Genomic DNA, 15,556 nt, shown 5'->3' on the forward strand with positions numbered 1-15,556 from the left:
GCCCCTGGTGTTGTCTGTCTGTCTGTCTGTCTGTCTGTCTGTCTGTCTGTCTGTCTGTCTGTAATGACACAGTGACCGTAATGACAGCCTGGAGGTTTGACAGTGAAACTAATGAGGTGGGTGAAGAGCTGCTTTCATCCAACACCCTGAGAGGAGAGACGTTATCATCTCTTCATCTTTAATCTCTCTCTCCTCACTCGCCTTCTCTTCTCGTCTGTCTGACGTTTCTGACTAATTAATTGAGGTTACGTGTCTCTGGTTTAGAAGAGAAATGAAGTGATAGACGAGGCAATTGTTTGTGTAAAGCATTATTTCAACAACAAGGGAATTCAGTTACAACAGAACATCAAGCACAGGATGACATCAGGACGCATAAAACACATGAAGTGAATCAATTACAGTGTGAGGAGTGAGAAATAGAAAAGAAACAAAGAAAAGCAACAAAAGGCAGCGACAAACAGAGAGGTCTTTAGTTGTGTTTTAAAATATATAAGAGTGTCAGCAGGACCTGTAGTTTCCTGGGAGTGTGTTCCAGATATGTGGTGCATAAAAAACGAACTAAAAAAACTATGGTGCATAAAAAACAAAATACTGCTTCCCCACATTTATTTTCGGTTTTAACCCATTAACTCATTCAGTGCCATTGACGTCGCCGACGTCACGTTTTTCATAAGCCCAGAGTGCCGATGACGTCATAAATTATTTATTTATATATATCAAAAAAATCACACCTGTGTGAAGGTAGCGGCGCCTTTGATATATTTTGTCATAGATATGTGTTTCTACTAGAGAAACAATATTAAATCTCTGTACATTTATTTCAAGGCTTCCAGTGGCACTAAATAGTGCCATTGGAAGCGAATCACCAAATGCATTCCAAGGTAAGTGGCAAAAACTGATCTGTCATAGCTGATAGAGTGGGGTAACATAGTGATGTCATGAATAGTGACCAATCAGAACGTTGACGGACCTGACCAATCAGAACGTTGACGGACCTGACCAATCAGAACCTTGGCGAGCCTGACCAATCAGAACGTTGACGGACCTGACCAATCAGAACCTTGGCGAGCCTGACCAATCAGAACGTTGACGGACCTGACCAATCAGAACCTTGGCGAGCCTGACCAATCAGAACGTTGACGGACCTGACCAATCAGAACCTTGGCGAGCCTGACCAATCAGAACGTTGACGGACCTGACCAATCAGAACGTTGACGCAAAAGCCAGGTATAGAGGGCTAATATCCGCTCTATACCTAAAGGTATAGAGCGGCTAGCGCCGCTAAAAATAAAAAAAAATGTTCAGAACCCAAGATATCATGATTTGAAGATTTGCTGCTACATTCACTTCTTGTTTAACTTCTTACCGAAAAAGGCTGTATCTCTGCTTTTTTTTTTTACAATGTATTTTTGGCCTTGGCACAGGGATGATAAAGACAGAAATAAGTTTGGCACTGAATGAGACTGTGAAATAATCTGTGTCATTTTTAGATCTCTTTGGCTATTCAACAAAATTGCAGATATACAAGCATATCTATGGGTCGAAATAGACTCATAGTGCGGCACCGAGGGCCGCGCTATGAGTCTATTTGGACCCATATACTTTTGTACTTTTGAAATAGTACAGGACTACAAGAGTCTTTCTACATTGTGGTATTGCTATTGTTTTGTCCGTTCTTTTAGTAAAAAAGAAAACAAAAAGAATGATTCCAGTATAAAGCTCAGTGCTATTCTGTACATTCCACTGGCGTCTCATTTAATAACAGCTACTGATGTAACATGTTGTCACCACGACCACGCGCTGTCTGCCTTTAGCCAGGGAGCTTTCAAGGTCAGAGTGGTGTGTGTGTGTGTGTGTGTGTGTGTGTGTGTGTGTGTGTGTGTGTGTGTGTGTGTGTGTGTGTGTGTGTGTGTGTGTGTGTGTGTGTGTAACACTGCCACATTATAAAAACTACTTTGTTACAAGTAAAAGGCATGTGTTCAAAATGTTACTTGAGTAAAAGTACAAAAGTATTGGCATCAAAATATACTTAAAGTACCAAAAGTAAAAGTACGAAATGTTTCAAATAGCCAAGGTGTAAAATAGGGCTAAAGTGGTCAATGTATGTTTTATAATGTAATCATTTATATCTGCAAAGTAACTAGTAACTAGAGTTTTCAAATAATTGTAGTGGAGTATAATATTTGCCTCCGAGATGTTGTGGAGTAGAAGTAAAAGTATAGACAATTGGAAATACTCCAGTAAAGTAAAAGTACCTGACAATTGTACTTGAGTAAATGTAATTAGTTGCTTTACACCGATGGTGTGTGTGTGTGTGTGTGTGTGTGTGTGTGTGTGTGTGTGTGTGTGTGTGTGTGTGTGTGTGTGTGTGTGTATGTGTGTGTGTGTGTGTGTGTGTGTGAGCGAGCGTGTACAGAACAACAACGTTATACCAGAGGTAAAAGTCACAACATTTCAGCGTTTGGTTGCCATGACACAAACAGGCCTCGCTTTGTGGCTTTCAGCGGCTTTTCAGCTCCATCAAAAGCAGTGTTTAATGAGGCCTTTTTCAGACAGTATAGCAGCGTAATAATAACACCTCCAGGCTTCACGCTGGGAGGAGAAAAGTTACATTAAGAAAATAATAGCCCGCATGCACTCCCAAGTCCTTCTGGTACTTTATATGACCATGTATACCAGCTGTGTCAATTATAAAGGGGGACCTGGGGGAAACACTGACATCAGTGTGGAAAGTGGCTCACTATAGGCCTAGTAGTCAATTAGCAATGCATATATAATGCATACGTCAGTGGTGTAAAGTAACTAAGTACATGCACTCAAGTACTGTACTTAACACATTGTGTGCCAGAGGTTTATTAAATTAGGGTACGTTCAGTGCCAGCATATCTTCCATCCTCGGACATACCTGTGGACTACACCAGGTACAAATTACTTTTTTTTTTGTTGCTCTCCCTCATGGAGCTACTTGTGGATTATACCAGGGTCAGTCCACCCTAGGTGGACACGCACTGACCTTTTGCACCTTAATCCCATGTATAACGCACTGACTTTTTGTCTTTTTTTTATTGTGCTCTTTTTTTCTCTAAGCACCTTAGCGTCTATAAGTATATCATGCACAGTATACATACATTGCTGCTATGCTCAGGCACCTTAGTTTTTATTATCTCAGATACTTTGTAAATATGTAGATAACTTGTTTGGCCTTCTATTGTTCTCTTGTTTGATCTCCTTCCCACTTGCCCCCCTATCCCTCTTCTTCTTCTCTCTCCCCACTCTTCTTTCTATGGAAATTAACGTTGCGATGGGAATGATGTACAAAAACGAATTTCACCCACTTTTTTACCTTGTAAACCTGTGATGTGACAATAAACCTGATTCTGATTCTGATTCTGATCCATTTACGTTGATACGTTTCGTGCTGTAGAAGCCCCGACGCGGAAGTGCATGTAAACAAAGTGTGCGTGTGAGACGGCGGAGGGTCCACGAGGACCCGGATGTAAACAAAGGGTGAGTGCGCGATGGTCGACTAACGACTGGAACAATAACATTTCTAACGCGATCCGCCATTGCAGAGTCATCGTGCGTCGAAAATGGCTCGTTTTCACCACTGTAAAAAGATAATGGAGATATGGACCTTTTTCTCAAGATCCTATCATTGGAGCGGCACGCAAGTGACATTTTTTGGACTGGATTCACATCCGTCCATTGCATTTTACAGGGTCCTATATGATTCCTAAGTTGCGTGAGAGCGCCCCTTGTGGGGGAAAAAAATGTGTTAAGAGCAATACGTTGCTGTCGAGCAGAAACCTCTGATCTCCATATTTTAACCGTTTCGTGTTTTTTCGTAAATAAATGGCCTACTTGATCATACCTAATTGATCATACCTAATTGATCATACCTACTTGATCATACCTAATTGATCATACCTAATTGATCATACCTAATTGATCATACCTAATTGATCATACCTACTTGATCATACCTACTTGATCATACCTAATTGATCATACCTAATTGATCATACCTAATTGATCATACCTAATTGATCATACCTAATTGATCATACCTAATTGATCATACCTACTTGATCATACCTACTTGATCATACCTAATTGATCATACCACAGCGTCAAGTATGAAAAAAATAGATCCACAAGCACAAGCTGGTTGATCGGCTACTTTTGATATTTGATATTTGAATCCTGAAAAGTAACAGCTTTGGACATATGAGGTTTCCCCAGCAGACAGAGACGAAGAGAAGAGCTAGTAGTGTATATGTCACAGAGAGAAGAGCTAGTAGTGTATATGTCACAGAGAGAAGAGCTAGTAGTGTATATGTCACAGAGAGAAGAGCTAGTAGTGTATATGTCACAGAGAGAAGAGCTAGTAGTGTATACAGTATACAGAGAGAAAGTCTTCTTTCCTTCACACTGAGGAAAAGGCCAGAGACAGAAAACATCCGTGGTTTTTGATCTGCTGCTGCTGGGGCTTGTTCAATAAATAAGAAATCCTAAAAGGAACCGAGTGAGTGCTGGTGATCTTTTTAAAGATACTGTTTCTGTCAGAATATGGGAAAATATTAACATTCCAGACAGGGTGAAGTGTACAACTTATTGAAGAAGATACCAGCAGAATAAACAGCGTTCTAGGAGGCCAGGGCAATGATGCTGCAGGGCTAAATCAATCTCACTCAGTCTATGATGTCAGTACATATTGACATGGTGGAAGAAGTACTTTTCTATATATATATATTTTACATAGATAAAAGTAGCAATACCACAATATATTAAATACTCTGTTACAAGTAAAAGGCCTGTGTTCAAAATATTACTTGAGTCAAAGTATTGGCATCAAAATATTCTTAACGTGCCAAAAGTAAAAGTACTGAAATGTTTGAAAATGGCAGATCTACAAGCTCACAACGCGCCTCTGAGATGTAGTGGAGTAGAAACTAGAAAAAGTGCTCCTCGGAGCACAGGTCTCCGCCAGGTCACGTCGTTATTGTGGCCTCCTGGTGGCGCTATAATAGGACAATGTGAAAAGGGTGGCATTTCTTCCTCTGCCTAGTGGGAATGAGCGTGCATTCATGATTTGAGGCATTTTGTTACATGTGTTTTGCTAAATTAGACCTGCTGGTGGCGCTATAACAGGGCAATGTGAAAAGGGGGTCATTGCGTCCTTGGCCTAGTGGGAATGTGTGTGCAAATTTTCACGGAAATCACACACTGCGTTCATGATTTGAGACATTTTGTTCAAAACGGACCAATCCTGCCAACTTTGAAAGCCAACCTTAGCCAATCAGGATGTAATATGAAATATCGGACAGATCCGTCTTGATCACATGACTATAGAGATACTGTGTACCGATTTGCGTGATATTTGGATAAAATCTGTAGGAGTAATATCCAAAAATGTGTTTTGCACAAATCGGCCTCCTGGTGGCGCTATAACAGGCCCATGTGAAAAATTTGGGGCAGAGGTTCTGCTGTGGCATCGAGGGAGTGTGTGTGTGCAGTTTCACAGCGACTGGGGCAACGGTGGCGGAGATTAGCTGGTAACAGACAGAAGGACGGACGGACGGACGGACACACACACGGACGGACGGACGGACGGAGGGTAAAACATACTCTCTCGCCATGCCTTCGGCCTGGCGGAGACAATAAAAGTATTGATAATTGTAAATACTCCAGTAAAGTCAAAATAACTCAAAATTGTACTTAAGTAGAGTACTTGAGTACATGCACTCAAGTACATATCATCTACAAGCTCACAACTTGTGCTTGTAGATCTGCTATTTTCAAACATTTTAGTAGTTTTACTCTCGATACTTTAAGTATATTTTGATGCCAATACTTTTATACTTTTACTCAAGTAACATTTTGAACACAGGCCTTTCACTTGTAACAGAGTATTGTTATATTGTGGTATTTCTACTTTTACTTAAGTAAAAGATCTATGTACTTCTCCCACCCCTGGTGTATTTACAATTAGAACATGTCAGACCCACCTTCATCCTCAGAACAGACAGACAGACAGTCAGACCCACCTTCATCCTCCGAGACTCGATGCGGGACTTGTAGCAGAACTCCACCAATGCCACGAGCATGGCCAGCCCCAGCCCACCAATCAGAATGTAGAACACCCCCGCCACATTGCTCAGGCTCAGCGCGCTCGTCTTGTCCTATCGGCAACACAGGGGCGGGGTGAGACACGACCAATCATAGTGCTTTCGTCGACCATGTGACATCATAGGGTGCACTTGTTTAAGGATGACGGACGGATGGAGAAACAGCAAAAGGTGTAAGTGTGTTATTAACCACTTAGTCCCTCAGGGCTCTTTGTTAGTGTCTTATCAGTTTTCTGTTGTTGTGGGGAAGGCTTTCGCAGGGATTGACAAGCTCAACCTTTTTTTTACCCACACTTTTGCGAGGGACATGGGGGCTCAATTTGTTATTTATCCCTCATAGACAGTGGTGGAAAGTAACTTGTACTCAAGTACTGTACTAAAATATTTTCAAACATTTCAGTACTTTTACTTTTGGTACTTTGAGTACATTTTGATACCAATACTTTTGTACTTTTACTCAAGTAAATTTTGAACACCAGACTTTTACTTGTAACAGAGTACTTCTACATTGCAGTATTGATACTTTTACTTAAGTACAACATTAAGTACTTTTTCCACCACTGCTCATAGATAACAAATCAACTGAGAAACGGACCTCCGCTCTCCACGGTCAAGGAAGTTCTGGTAATGACCCAACTATTAATGACCCAACTATTAATGACCCAACTATTAATGAGGGGAAAATTATACGCTGTCACAGCCACTTGTCGGATGTCAATTTGAGAGTTTGTGTGCACGAGGTCATACAGAAACGTGCAAGGGCGCCGATACCGTGGGTGCCTCGGGGCTGAAGCACCCACATGAAATGAGGAGCACCCACTGGGTGCTGGTCCCAAAAAAAAAAAAAAAAAAAAAGAAATTATTTTTTATTTTTTTATTTTTTATTTTTTCAAAATCAATAGTGGTGGGTGCCCGGATTTACAGTACCATAACCATTACAGTAGCTACTAGCTGTCTAACTCGGAGATCCACTCATTGGTGGGGGGGCGCCGCGCGCGAGTATGAGGGGGGGGGTGCACGCGCTCATAACCGCAGTCAACGCGCAGCCGCTCGTACTTGCAGCGCGCTCCCATTTGTTTACGTTTTGCCGGCTCTAGACAGTCTTCACCTAGCAGGTAAATTAACACAAAGTTCACAAACTAAGAGAGAGAGGCTTGCCTTTACTGCACTAATAGCAAGATGAAGCCACCAGCACCTTCAGCAAAGAAGAGATTCACCCAGCAGAAACTAAATTTCTTCAAACCCGCCGAGGCGAACAGCACAGTCAGAGTGAGGAGGAGGAGGAGGAAGCGGAGGATAGCACAGCCAGCTCCGCTGCTGGTGGTGGTCGTGGTCGGTAAAGTCATGAGTGAGTCTGAGTTGACATTCATTGTTGTAAAATCATACCAGTACCACTGTACTATTGGCAAACTGTTAATAAAGTACCCAAAGAAAAAGAATGCCTTTTCTTTCGGCCGCGGGTGGGGGTGCGGGGGAGTTTAAACATACTCAGTTCAGAGTAAATTTTGTGTACTGAATAAACCGAATTAACCGAAATGAAGTTACAAAACCCCCCCAAAAAAGTTAATTATCCGACCCAAACCCGCAAAATGGCATGTTGGGCACCCGCATGTGTTTATAAATATCGGCGCCCTTGGAAACGTGCGTTTTTTTGTTTTGGTGTGCGGTAACATAATTGCACCGTGTGCGAGGGCCTTAATTTAGCTGGTTTTAAATCATGTGTGAACTCCACCCAGCCGGTACACCAACTCCTCCCACGGGAGTCGTTAAACAAGCGCACCCAACTGTGACAAACCTCTAGCTCTTCTCAACGTTTAAAAGGTAAAATAAAGTGTTCTGCACCTGACCCGATAATCTAGACACCCTTCATCACGTTCATTCATACAAGATAAACAAATACATGACATTCATCTTTCTAACAGCAAGTTACCTTTTCTTCTTGAAAACGTCATGAAAGGGCAACATTTTGGCACAATCATGCAGAACATCGGAAGTGTAGGAATAGTACATTTGGTTAGAATTTGCCAATGGAACTTTCTTGTAACTAAGGTATGTCGTATTTGCCAATTGCACTCCCCTTTGTTAGCAACATGTTTCAAAAAGATGCCCTTGTATTTGCAGACTCCAAACTAAGGTTACATGCAGAATCATGCACATATTGTTGCTGTTGGGGCGAAAACCTTGTACATCCAAAACTGTTACTTTTTAGGAAATGGGAAAAAATAACCTGTGTTCCAATGTACTTGGTGTCCATGTTGCAATTTACACTTAAACAATTTTTCAAATGTTTTCAAACAAGTAGCAACTGTATCTGTATTTGTGTTACTCGTGCACCACACTGTCAAATAAAAAAAGTATAAAGAGATAGGACATTAATTTAATTATAATAACAGTAAAGTATACATCTGGATATACAAGGTTTCTGCACTACAGCAACGGAATACAGAAACAGACTGAAGGGGGAAGGAAGATTCATATTAAAATATACATTTTAAACATTAATGCAATTCACTTCTCCAAAACATATGTTGTTGCAGTTAATCAGTTTTTTTTTTTTTTAGATTATCTTAATTATATTTAAATTATCCTATGAAACTTTTTTATGAGAGAATGTTGGGAGGGAGTGGTTCATTATCTCATGATGACATCACAGGAGGAGGGGCTATTCCATTCCATTCCATGACATGCATCACTTGTCTTTAGTGGGCGTGTCTTAGCTGTCCCAGCCAATAGCATGCAGTCTGTAAAAAAAAAAAAGACGGACAGGAGGAAGACAGTCCTGAAAGGGAGGGGGCGGATCCTTGTAGGATAGTGCTGTTGGTGGGGTGGGCGGGGCCTAACGGGGGCGTTCTCGAGTAGCTGGCTGTAGGGGGCAGTAGTGGGTGTGGCGGGGGGGCAGGGGGGGGGGGTTTCAGTGCTACAGTCAGGGGAACAGAATGCTTTTCATTGCACACAAAACACAAAGACGCTCCTTGATTGCAGTTCCCAGGGACATTTTGAAGTGCAATATTGGACTCTTGTACTTCTCAGATTGATTTGGTGCATAGAACATTCTTTTAAGTTACAGTTACAGAGAAAGATCAGAATAAATGTTACAATTAAAATAAAGAAAATAAGTAAGGTACTTTATGTTGAATTAAATCAACAAAATGAACCGGGAAATTCTATTGACGATGGAACTTTCAAACTGGTGTCCTTATTTTGGCCTTTGAAAAGCTTTCGTAGCTGGTAGATTGACAATTTTCATGCAACAGCGTCGTATCAACGTCATTTTGTATAAAATAGGGCTTCCTGTACGTGGTTAAGCCCTGTTATACTTTGTCATACGGTCTTCAAGTTCACTGTGGAAAATCTTGGGACAATACTTGTGGCCGACATAATTCGTCCCAAAATAGGGACACCAGGTTGAAAGCCTAAAGACGTTTTCATCGCCACAAAGAGCGTATCATTCGACAGCAATCAAAGAACGTCTTTAACCACCTTACTTGTGTTCAGACGGCATCTGCATGGATTTAGTAGGTTGTTTGTGTGTGTGTGTGTGTGTGTGTGTGTGTGTGTGTGTGTGTGTTGGGGGTGGGATTGAAAGGCAGGGGTAGGGGGGGGACCAGACCAACACATGACCTTGGGTGAGGGGGACGGGGACGACGACACACGTGTCACACGTGCCACCGCGTGGAACTGACCTTTCTGCCGGAGTCCTTGCTTCCACACTCCCCCTTGTCATACCACCACTTGTTTTTCAACTTGTCTAAGACGGCTTGTTCATTGAGCTTCAGTACCGCTAGGTTTACCGGTATTCTTCAAACAGAAAACCATGGGGGGGAAGGGGGAGGGGGAAATAACATAAATAACATTATGCACATCCATGTTATCTTATGTTATTGTCGGTTGCACACGCCGCCGTTCGTTCGGTGGCCGTCAACAGCAGCAGCAGTTGTCATTTTAAAGAAACAAAAGCAACTAGTCGCAGTGTAAGGGCCCATGTCCACAGAAACAGTTTTTTCTATGGTAAAGAGTAAAGACACGCTGCTGAGCTCCTCTTTCCAGTGCGGAGCATTGCATTTCAGCACTCTCCTGGCGTTTCAAGTTGAAAAGTGTTCAACTTTTGGAGAGGAGCGCCAGTCATCAATGTCAAGTTTGATCCTCCGGGTTGCGTCTGACAATCCGGTCATTTACGACCTACAATTTACAATTTAGGCATTTAGCAGACACTCTTAATCCAGAGCGATTTACAGTAAGCAAGGTAAACACAAGGTAATTACATCGAATGCATATAGAGAGTAATCTAAGATCATAGGTAAACCAAGAACCTATCATACGACTGGAGGTTTACCGTTGTTTCAACTATACGCAGATGACATGATGTTTGAGCGTAGCAACGGCTGATCGGTTAGCTCTAACATTGCGGACATCAATAAACGCTCCATGCGAGCGCTTTGGACATGATCTCCAAAGCGCTCATGAAACCCTTTCTGTGAACACCGGCCCCCCTAAAGAAACAAAAAGCAACTAGTTGTAGTAATAATGATGTTCAAACTACAGATAAACATCAAACTCCAAATGGAAGAGAGAAGGACAAGAAGACATAGGAAAGGAAACTTGTATATAAAAATAAAAAAAACGAAACAGAAAAAGACACACAATCACACATAAACATCGTAACATGTTTGTAAACAGTGTTAAGTGATATGCTTTAATACTCCATCTAGCTTGATTCGGCCTGACTCCCTACGTGCGAGATGTGTATTACTATATCACTTTGGGTAACCGGCAAGAGCTTTGGAAAGACGCCAGCATGTTTTTTCCCTGAGGCGTTTTATGTGTTACTTATACATTTTTTTGGGGAGGCAAAGGAGGAAATTGATTCGGTTGAAGTATATTTTTCACGAGATGGAAATTGATCCAATATCTTTGGAGATGAGGTGCGAGGGAGCTGCTGGTTTCGCTAGTGTGGTCAAATCAGCTGATGGGATAAAAAAAAAAGGAAAACGACAAACCCGTAGACAGGGCAGAGCACTGAAGACGGGAGTCAGTGCCTCACAGAATCATTATGAAGCCCAGACCACTGGGTCTCAACCGTCTTAATTTCAGTTTAACTCTGAGAGTGCACAAATGTAACCAAATGGACCCTTAAACGGATAGTTTACCCCCAAAATAACTTGTTTTTCCTATCTTTTAGTCACCCCATGGAGACTTGAATTCATGGATATGTTTTAGTTTTTGTCTCATTCCTAAGACAATAATTTGATGACCGGCAGCGGTTCCGGTAGGAGACACAAAGAGTCTCCTTTGTGTCTCCTACCGGAACCGCTGCCTACCGGTCCGCTGGCTTAGGAATGCGACAAAAAACTAAAAAAAATATCCATGAATTCAAGTCTCCATGGGGTGAATAATTGATAGAAAAAATGTCATTTTGGGGGTGAACTATAACTTTAAGCCCAACACATACTACAGGCGAACAGAGCCAGCGTTTGTTGGGTTTGGCTGGATCCAGACTACACTATGACGTCAGTCAGAGGTTCGGGGTGGGCGGGAACAGAACTTTTTTCTCTGTGCCTCAGAGGTGCGTAACTATACCCAAACTAGTTGGCTTACTGTGATTGGTCAGATGTTGGTCAGACGTTCCACATTGTTTCCATCATTCATTCAGCCCAACTTCAATAGTTTGTTGTTGTCATTTGTACACTCTCAAAGTTACATAAGGGTCCAATTGGTTCCTATAACCGTTTAGCTGGGGACCCCCTGGAAGTCCCTTAAGGAGCCCATCCCATGGGTCCCTTGACCCCAAGTTGAGAACCAGTGACCTAGACCATCATTTTTCAATAAAAAAACATAACACCACCAAAATGATATTTTCTCTCTTTTTCTATCAATTACTCACCCTGAAGCCTTGAATTCAAGGACAATTTGTGCTAGTGTTGCATTCCTTCACAGTGAATGAAGAATCCCAAAAGAAAATACTTGATGAATTGAAGGACACAAAGGGGTCCAGGATTAACAACAACAAAACTGTATTAAAGAATCTGTACAATCCAAGTGTCTTGTATCTATGTCTTCATTAATTAAAAGAAGCAAAACAGCACCTTTTCTTTCAAAGTGTACTCCTAAAAATAGCAGATCTACAAGCTCACAACGCGTCGTGCTGCGACGCGTTGTGAGCTTGCAGATCGTCTATTTTCAGCATGCAACCAAATGTAAAATCAGCCATTACGATGCCATTAAGGCACCGCCAACATACATTTTAGTCGACAAAATCAACTGTAGATTTAGTCGACTATAATCTTATGATATTTAGTCAACGAAAAGTAGACTAAGAGTAAAACATTTCAGACGACTAAAATATAAATATGATGAATTAAATGGAATTTGATTCAAAAGATTAGGACTAGAACTGAATCATAATGTGCTCAAAATCAACACTGGGCTGTAGGCCGGAAGTGTTTTAAATGCTAAAGACCGTGTGGAGTTATGGAAGTAATGAGCACATGGGCTTGATGTAACCAATTTAGACCTGAGGCCCATTCTAAAAACGCCTTCTAAATCCTGAAGTTTTCTGAAAAACTCAAATAAGTATAAAAAAATACCAACAATGTATGTTGCTATACTGTACATAGCAACAGGAACCCAAAAAGGGGTTCTTGTCTTGAAAGGTATAGTTACAAATAGGGGTTCCCGCACAAAATGGGTTTAGACACATGGATTATACTGTGAGAGAGTTGTTTGGGATTCTTATAAACTTATCGGTTTGCTGGACCCCCAAAGTGGCTTCAATTCATCATCCAGTCATTATTAATAAAAAAAAAGTCATTTTGAGGGGCGAGGTATTCCTTCAAGTGGTGTCAATTGGTTAATTAGCGTTCCCATCATCGATAGCAGCATCGCTAACACATCAGAGCATTACCAGCGAACGTCCCTGTTTTGCATTGGTACGATCTGCGATCTGTGTTTATGGTTTTCTGAAGTTAACCGTTGATCATTGCCGGTTACCCGCCCGGGTTTCTGCCATTTTTTTTTGGCCGGCGTTGTTTACCACGTTTTCTGACCTTGGAGTCCCCTCCCCCGGTGCCGCACTCTCCCTTGTCATACCACCATCTGTTTTTCAATTTGTCCAACAGGCCCTGCTCGTTCAGTTTTAACACTGCCAAGTTTACCGGGTTTCTACATGGAGGAACGATAGTAACAAATGAGGGAATAGAATTGGGCGTTAATGTACATCTTAAAAATACTGTATATATGTGCTAATGATAGTAAGCATATTCATGTTTTCACTGCTAACAGCAACAATGTAGGATGAAAATGAAATGTCTTAAAGATGACGGGTAAATAAAATAAAACATCATGAGGACAAAATGAGGCTTAATGAGAAGATGACTTTTGATCATTCATTTACCCAAGGTTTGGGTTGTTGTGTTTAGGGGCAGTGGTCGCCCTACAAATAATTATATTTGAACTGGGGACCCCCCACCCTGACAAGCATTTGGAATTGTAGGAGTTGAGGCGTTATATTCAGTTTGACTCTGTTCCACAGATAAATATTGTGAAAATAGCCGATCTACAAGCTCACAAGCTTTTAGATCGGCTATTTTCAAAATGTTTGCCTCTTCCTTATTTGACAATTTGGCCAATGTTTGACCAGTTTTTATAGTATAGTTTGTTGATTACTTTTGATGCAGTAATACACTTTTTTCTTTTCTGTCTTTCTTTCTTTCTTTATTAAAACATTAAGACGTATTAAAAAGGTCTCAGAAGTCCTTAAATTGTCACTTCACTGTCATCTGGGGACACCCACCAAAATAATGTGGGGACCGGGACCCCCCTGGGGGTCCCAACCCACATGTTGAGAACCCTAGGATTTAGGGGGTTAAAAGAGTGACTTTGAGAGCTGGTTCACCGTACAATGCAAGTGGATGAGGGGCATGTTGTTTTGAATGATCCATTTCTAATGAACGGAGCAACTATTGTTTTGATTTGGACTTTCATCATGGCAAGGTAACTACACAGCCCAAACCTCTACCAAAGTGTCCTTGCTCTATAACAGTAATGATGTATGGACACATGATGTCAGTGATTATGATAATAAGCAGATAGGTGCAGCTAATGGTGAGATAGCAACGATGGATGTCATGGCAGCAGTGACTGAAAAGTGACTTTCCAAAATACTGGACTTTGGATTATTCCCTTTTTTAATATGGGAAATTGGGATTAAGATCAACGATTCACTGTCCTTTGAAATGTACTGTAGCTGCCTTTTATTTTAACTCACTCAGTGCCAATGACGTGTTTTTTTTTTTTTTCTTTTTTAAATAATTATAATAATATTTTGTATTTTTTTTTACACAGAACCAGGAGATAATGTGATCCGAAGATTTACTGCTCCATTCACTTCCTGGTTAAAGTATTGGGGAAACATTCAGTATCTCGGCTCCCGTGTTTTTTTGTGTATGTATTTTTGGCGAGACATGCTATTTTCAACGGCGTATGACAAGCAGTGAAACCCTCAGTGATTAGCAACCATCAGGTGATCGATCATACTGGAGATAAATATTCTGTGACTATACTTGAAAAGGTAAGAAAATCGAAAAGTATCTGACACTGGGCAAACACAGACAGAAATAAGTCTGACACTGAATGAGTTGTTGATATCAACCTATTTTTGTTTTCTTCCATTTAATTATATGTATATGTATATGTATATGTATATGTATATGTATATGTATATGTATATATGTATATGTATATGTATATGTATATGTATATATACATTTTGGAATGAAACTCTTCAGTTCACGTCTTAATGATGAGAGCACAGGTGTCACAAACCTTGCAATTTTACAATAAATAAATAAATACATTAACGGTCATTGATGTATAGCTGTAAAAGCAGAACGGTATGATAACATAGGGTGGTGTAAATGGATGTTTTAGTGTCAGCAGTAGAAGTTGAAGGTGTGGACTATACAGAACAGCTCAGCCCAGGTTCAGATAGCACTACACCAGTGTTGTAAAGTAACTAAGTACATTTACTCAAGTACTGTACTTGAGTGCAATTTTGCGGTACTTTAACTGTACTGGAATATTTCCAATTGTCTATATTTTTACTACATCTCAGAGACAAATATTGTACTTTTACTCCACTACAATTATTTGAAAACTTTAGTTACTAGTTATTTTGCAGATATAAATTATTACATTTTAAAACATACATTAAACACTTTAGCCCTAGGTTATTTGAAAACAGCCGATCTACAAGCTCACAACGTGTCACATCTTTTCCCACCACTGCACTACACCAAGGTTAGCAATGTTTTGAGTTTGTTTTTATTTTTATTTCAGTTACCTAAGATATGTATATATGTATGTATTCTTTTTTTCCCTTCTTTTTTGCAATTGTAGTTTCCATTATTTGTTTTATAATAACCATGCACTAA

General features: G+C 40.7%; 1 protein-coding gene across 1 annotated transcript in view; it reads right to left on the reverse strand.

Annotated features, from left to right (window-relative positions):
- The window catches only part of LOC311056760 (glutamate receptor 1-like), a gene marked incomplete at both ends in the record, with an annotated part of 168,303 nt that overhangs the window by 3,716 nt on the left and 149,031 nt on the right, over window positions 1-15,556 (reverse strand). The window contains 2 exons of the mRNA XM_084073566.1: window positions 6,048-6,182; window positions 13,172-13,286. Of these exons, the coding sequence (XP_083929692.1) occupies window positions 6,048-6,182; window positions 13,172-13,286 (250 nt within the window). The remainder of the gene's footprint in view (window positions 1-6,047; window positions 6,183-13,171; window positions 13,287-15,556) is intronic.

Source organism: Gymnoscopelus microlampas (genome assembly GCF_963454915.1).
Source record: "Gymnoscopelus microlampas genome assembly, chromosome: 12".
Taxonomy (NCBI): Eukaryota; Metazoa; Chordata; class Actinopteri; order Myctophiformes; family Myctophidae; genus Gymnoscopelus; species Gymnoscopelus microlampas.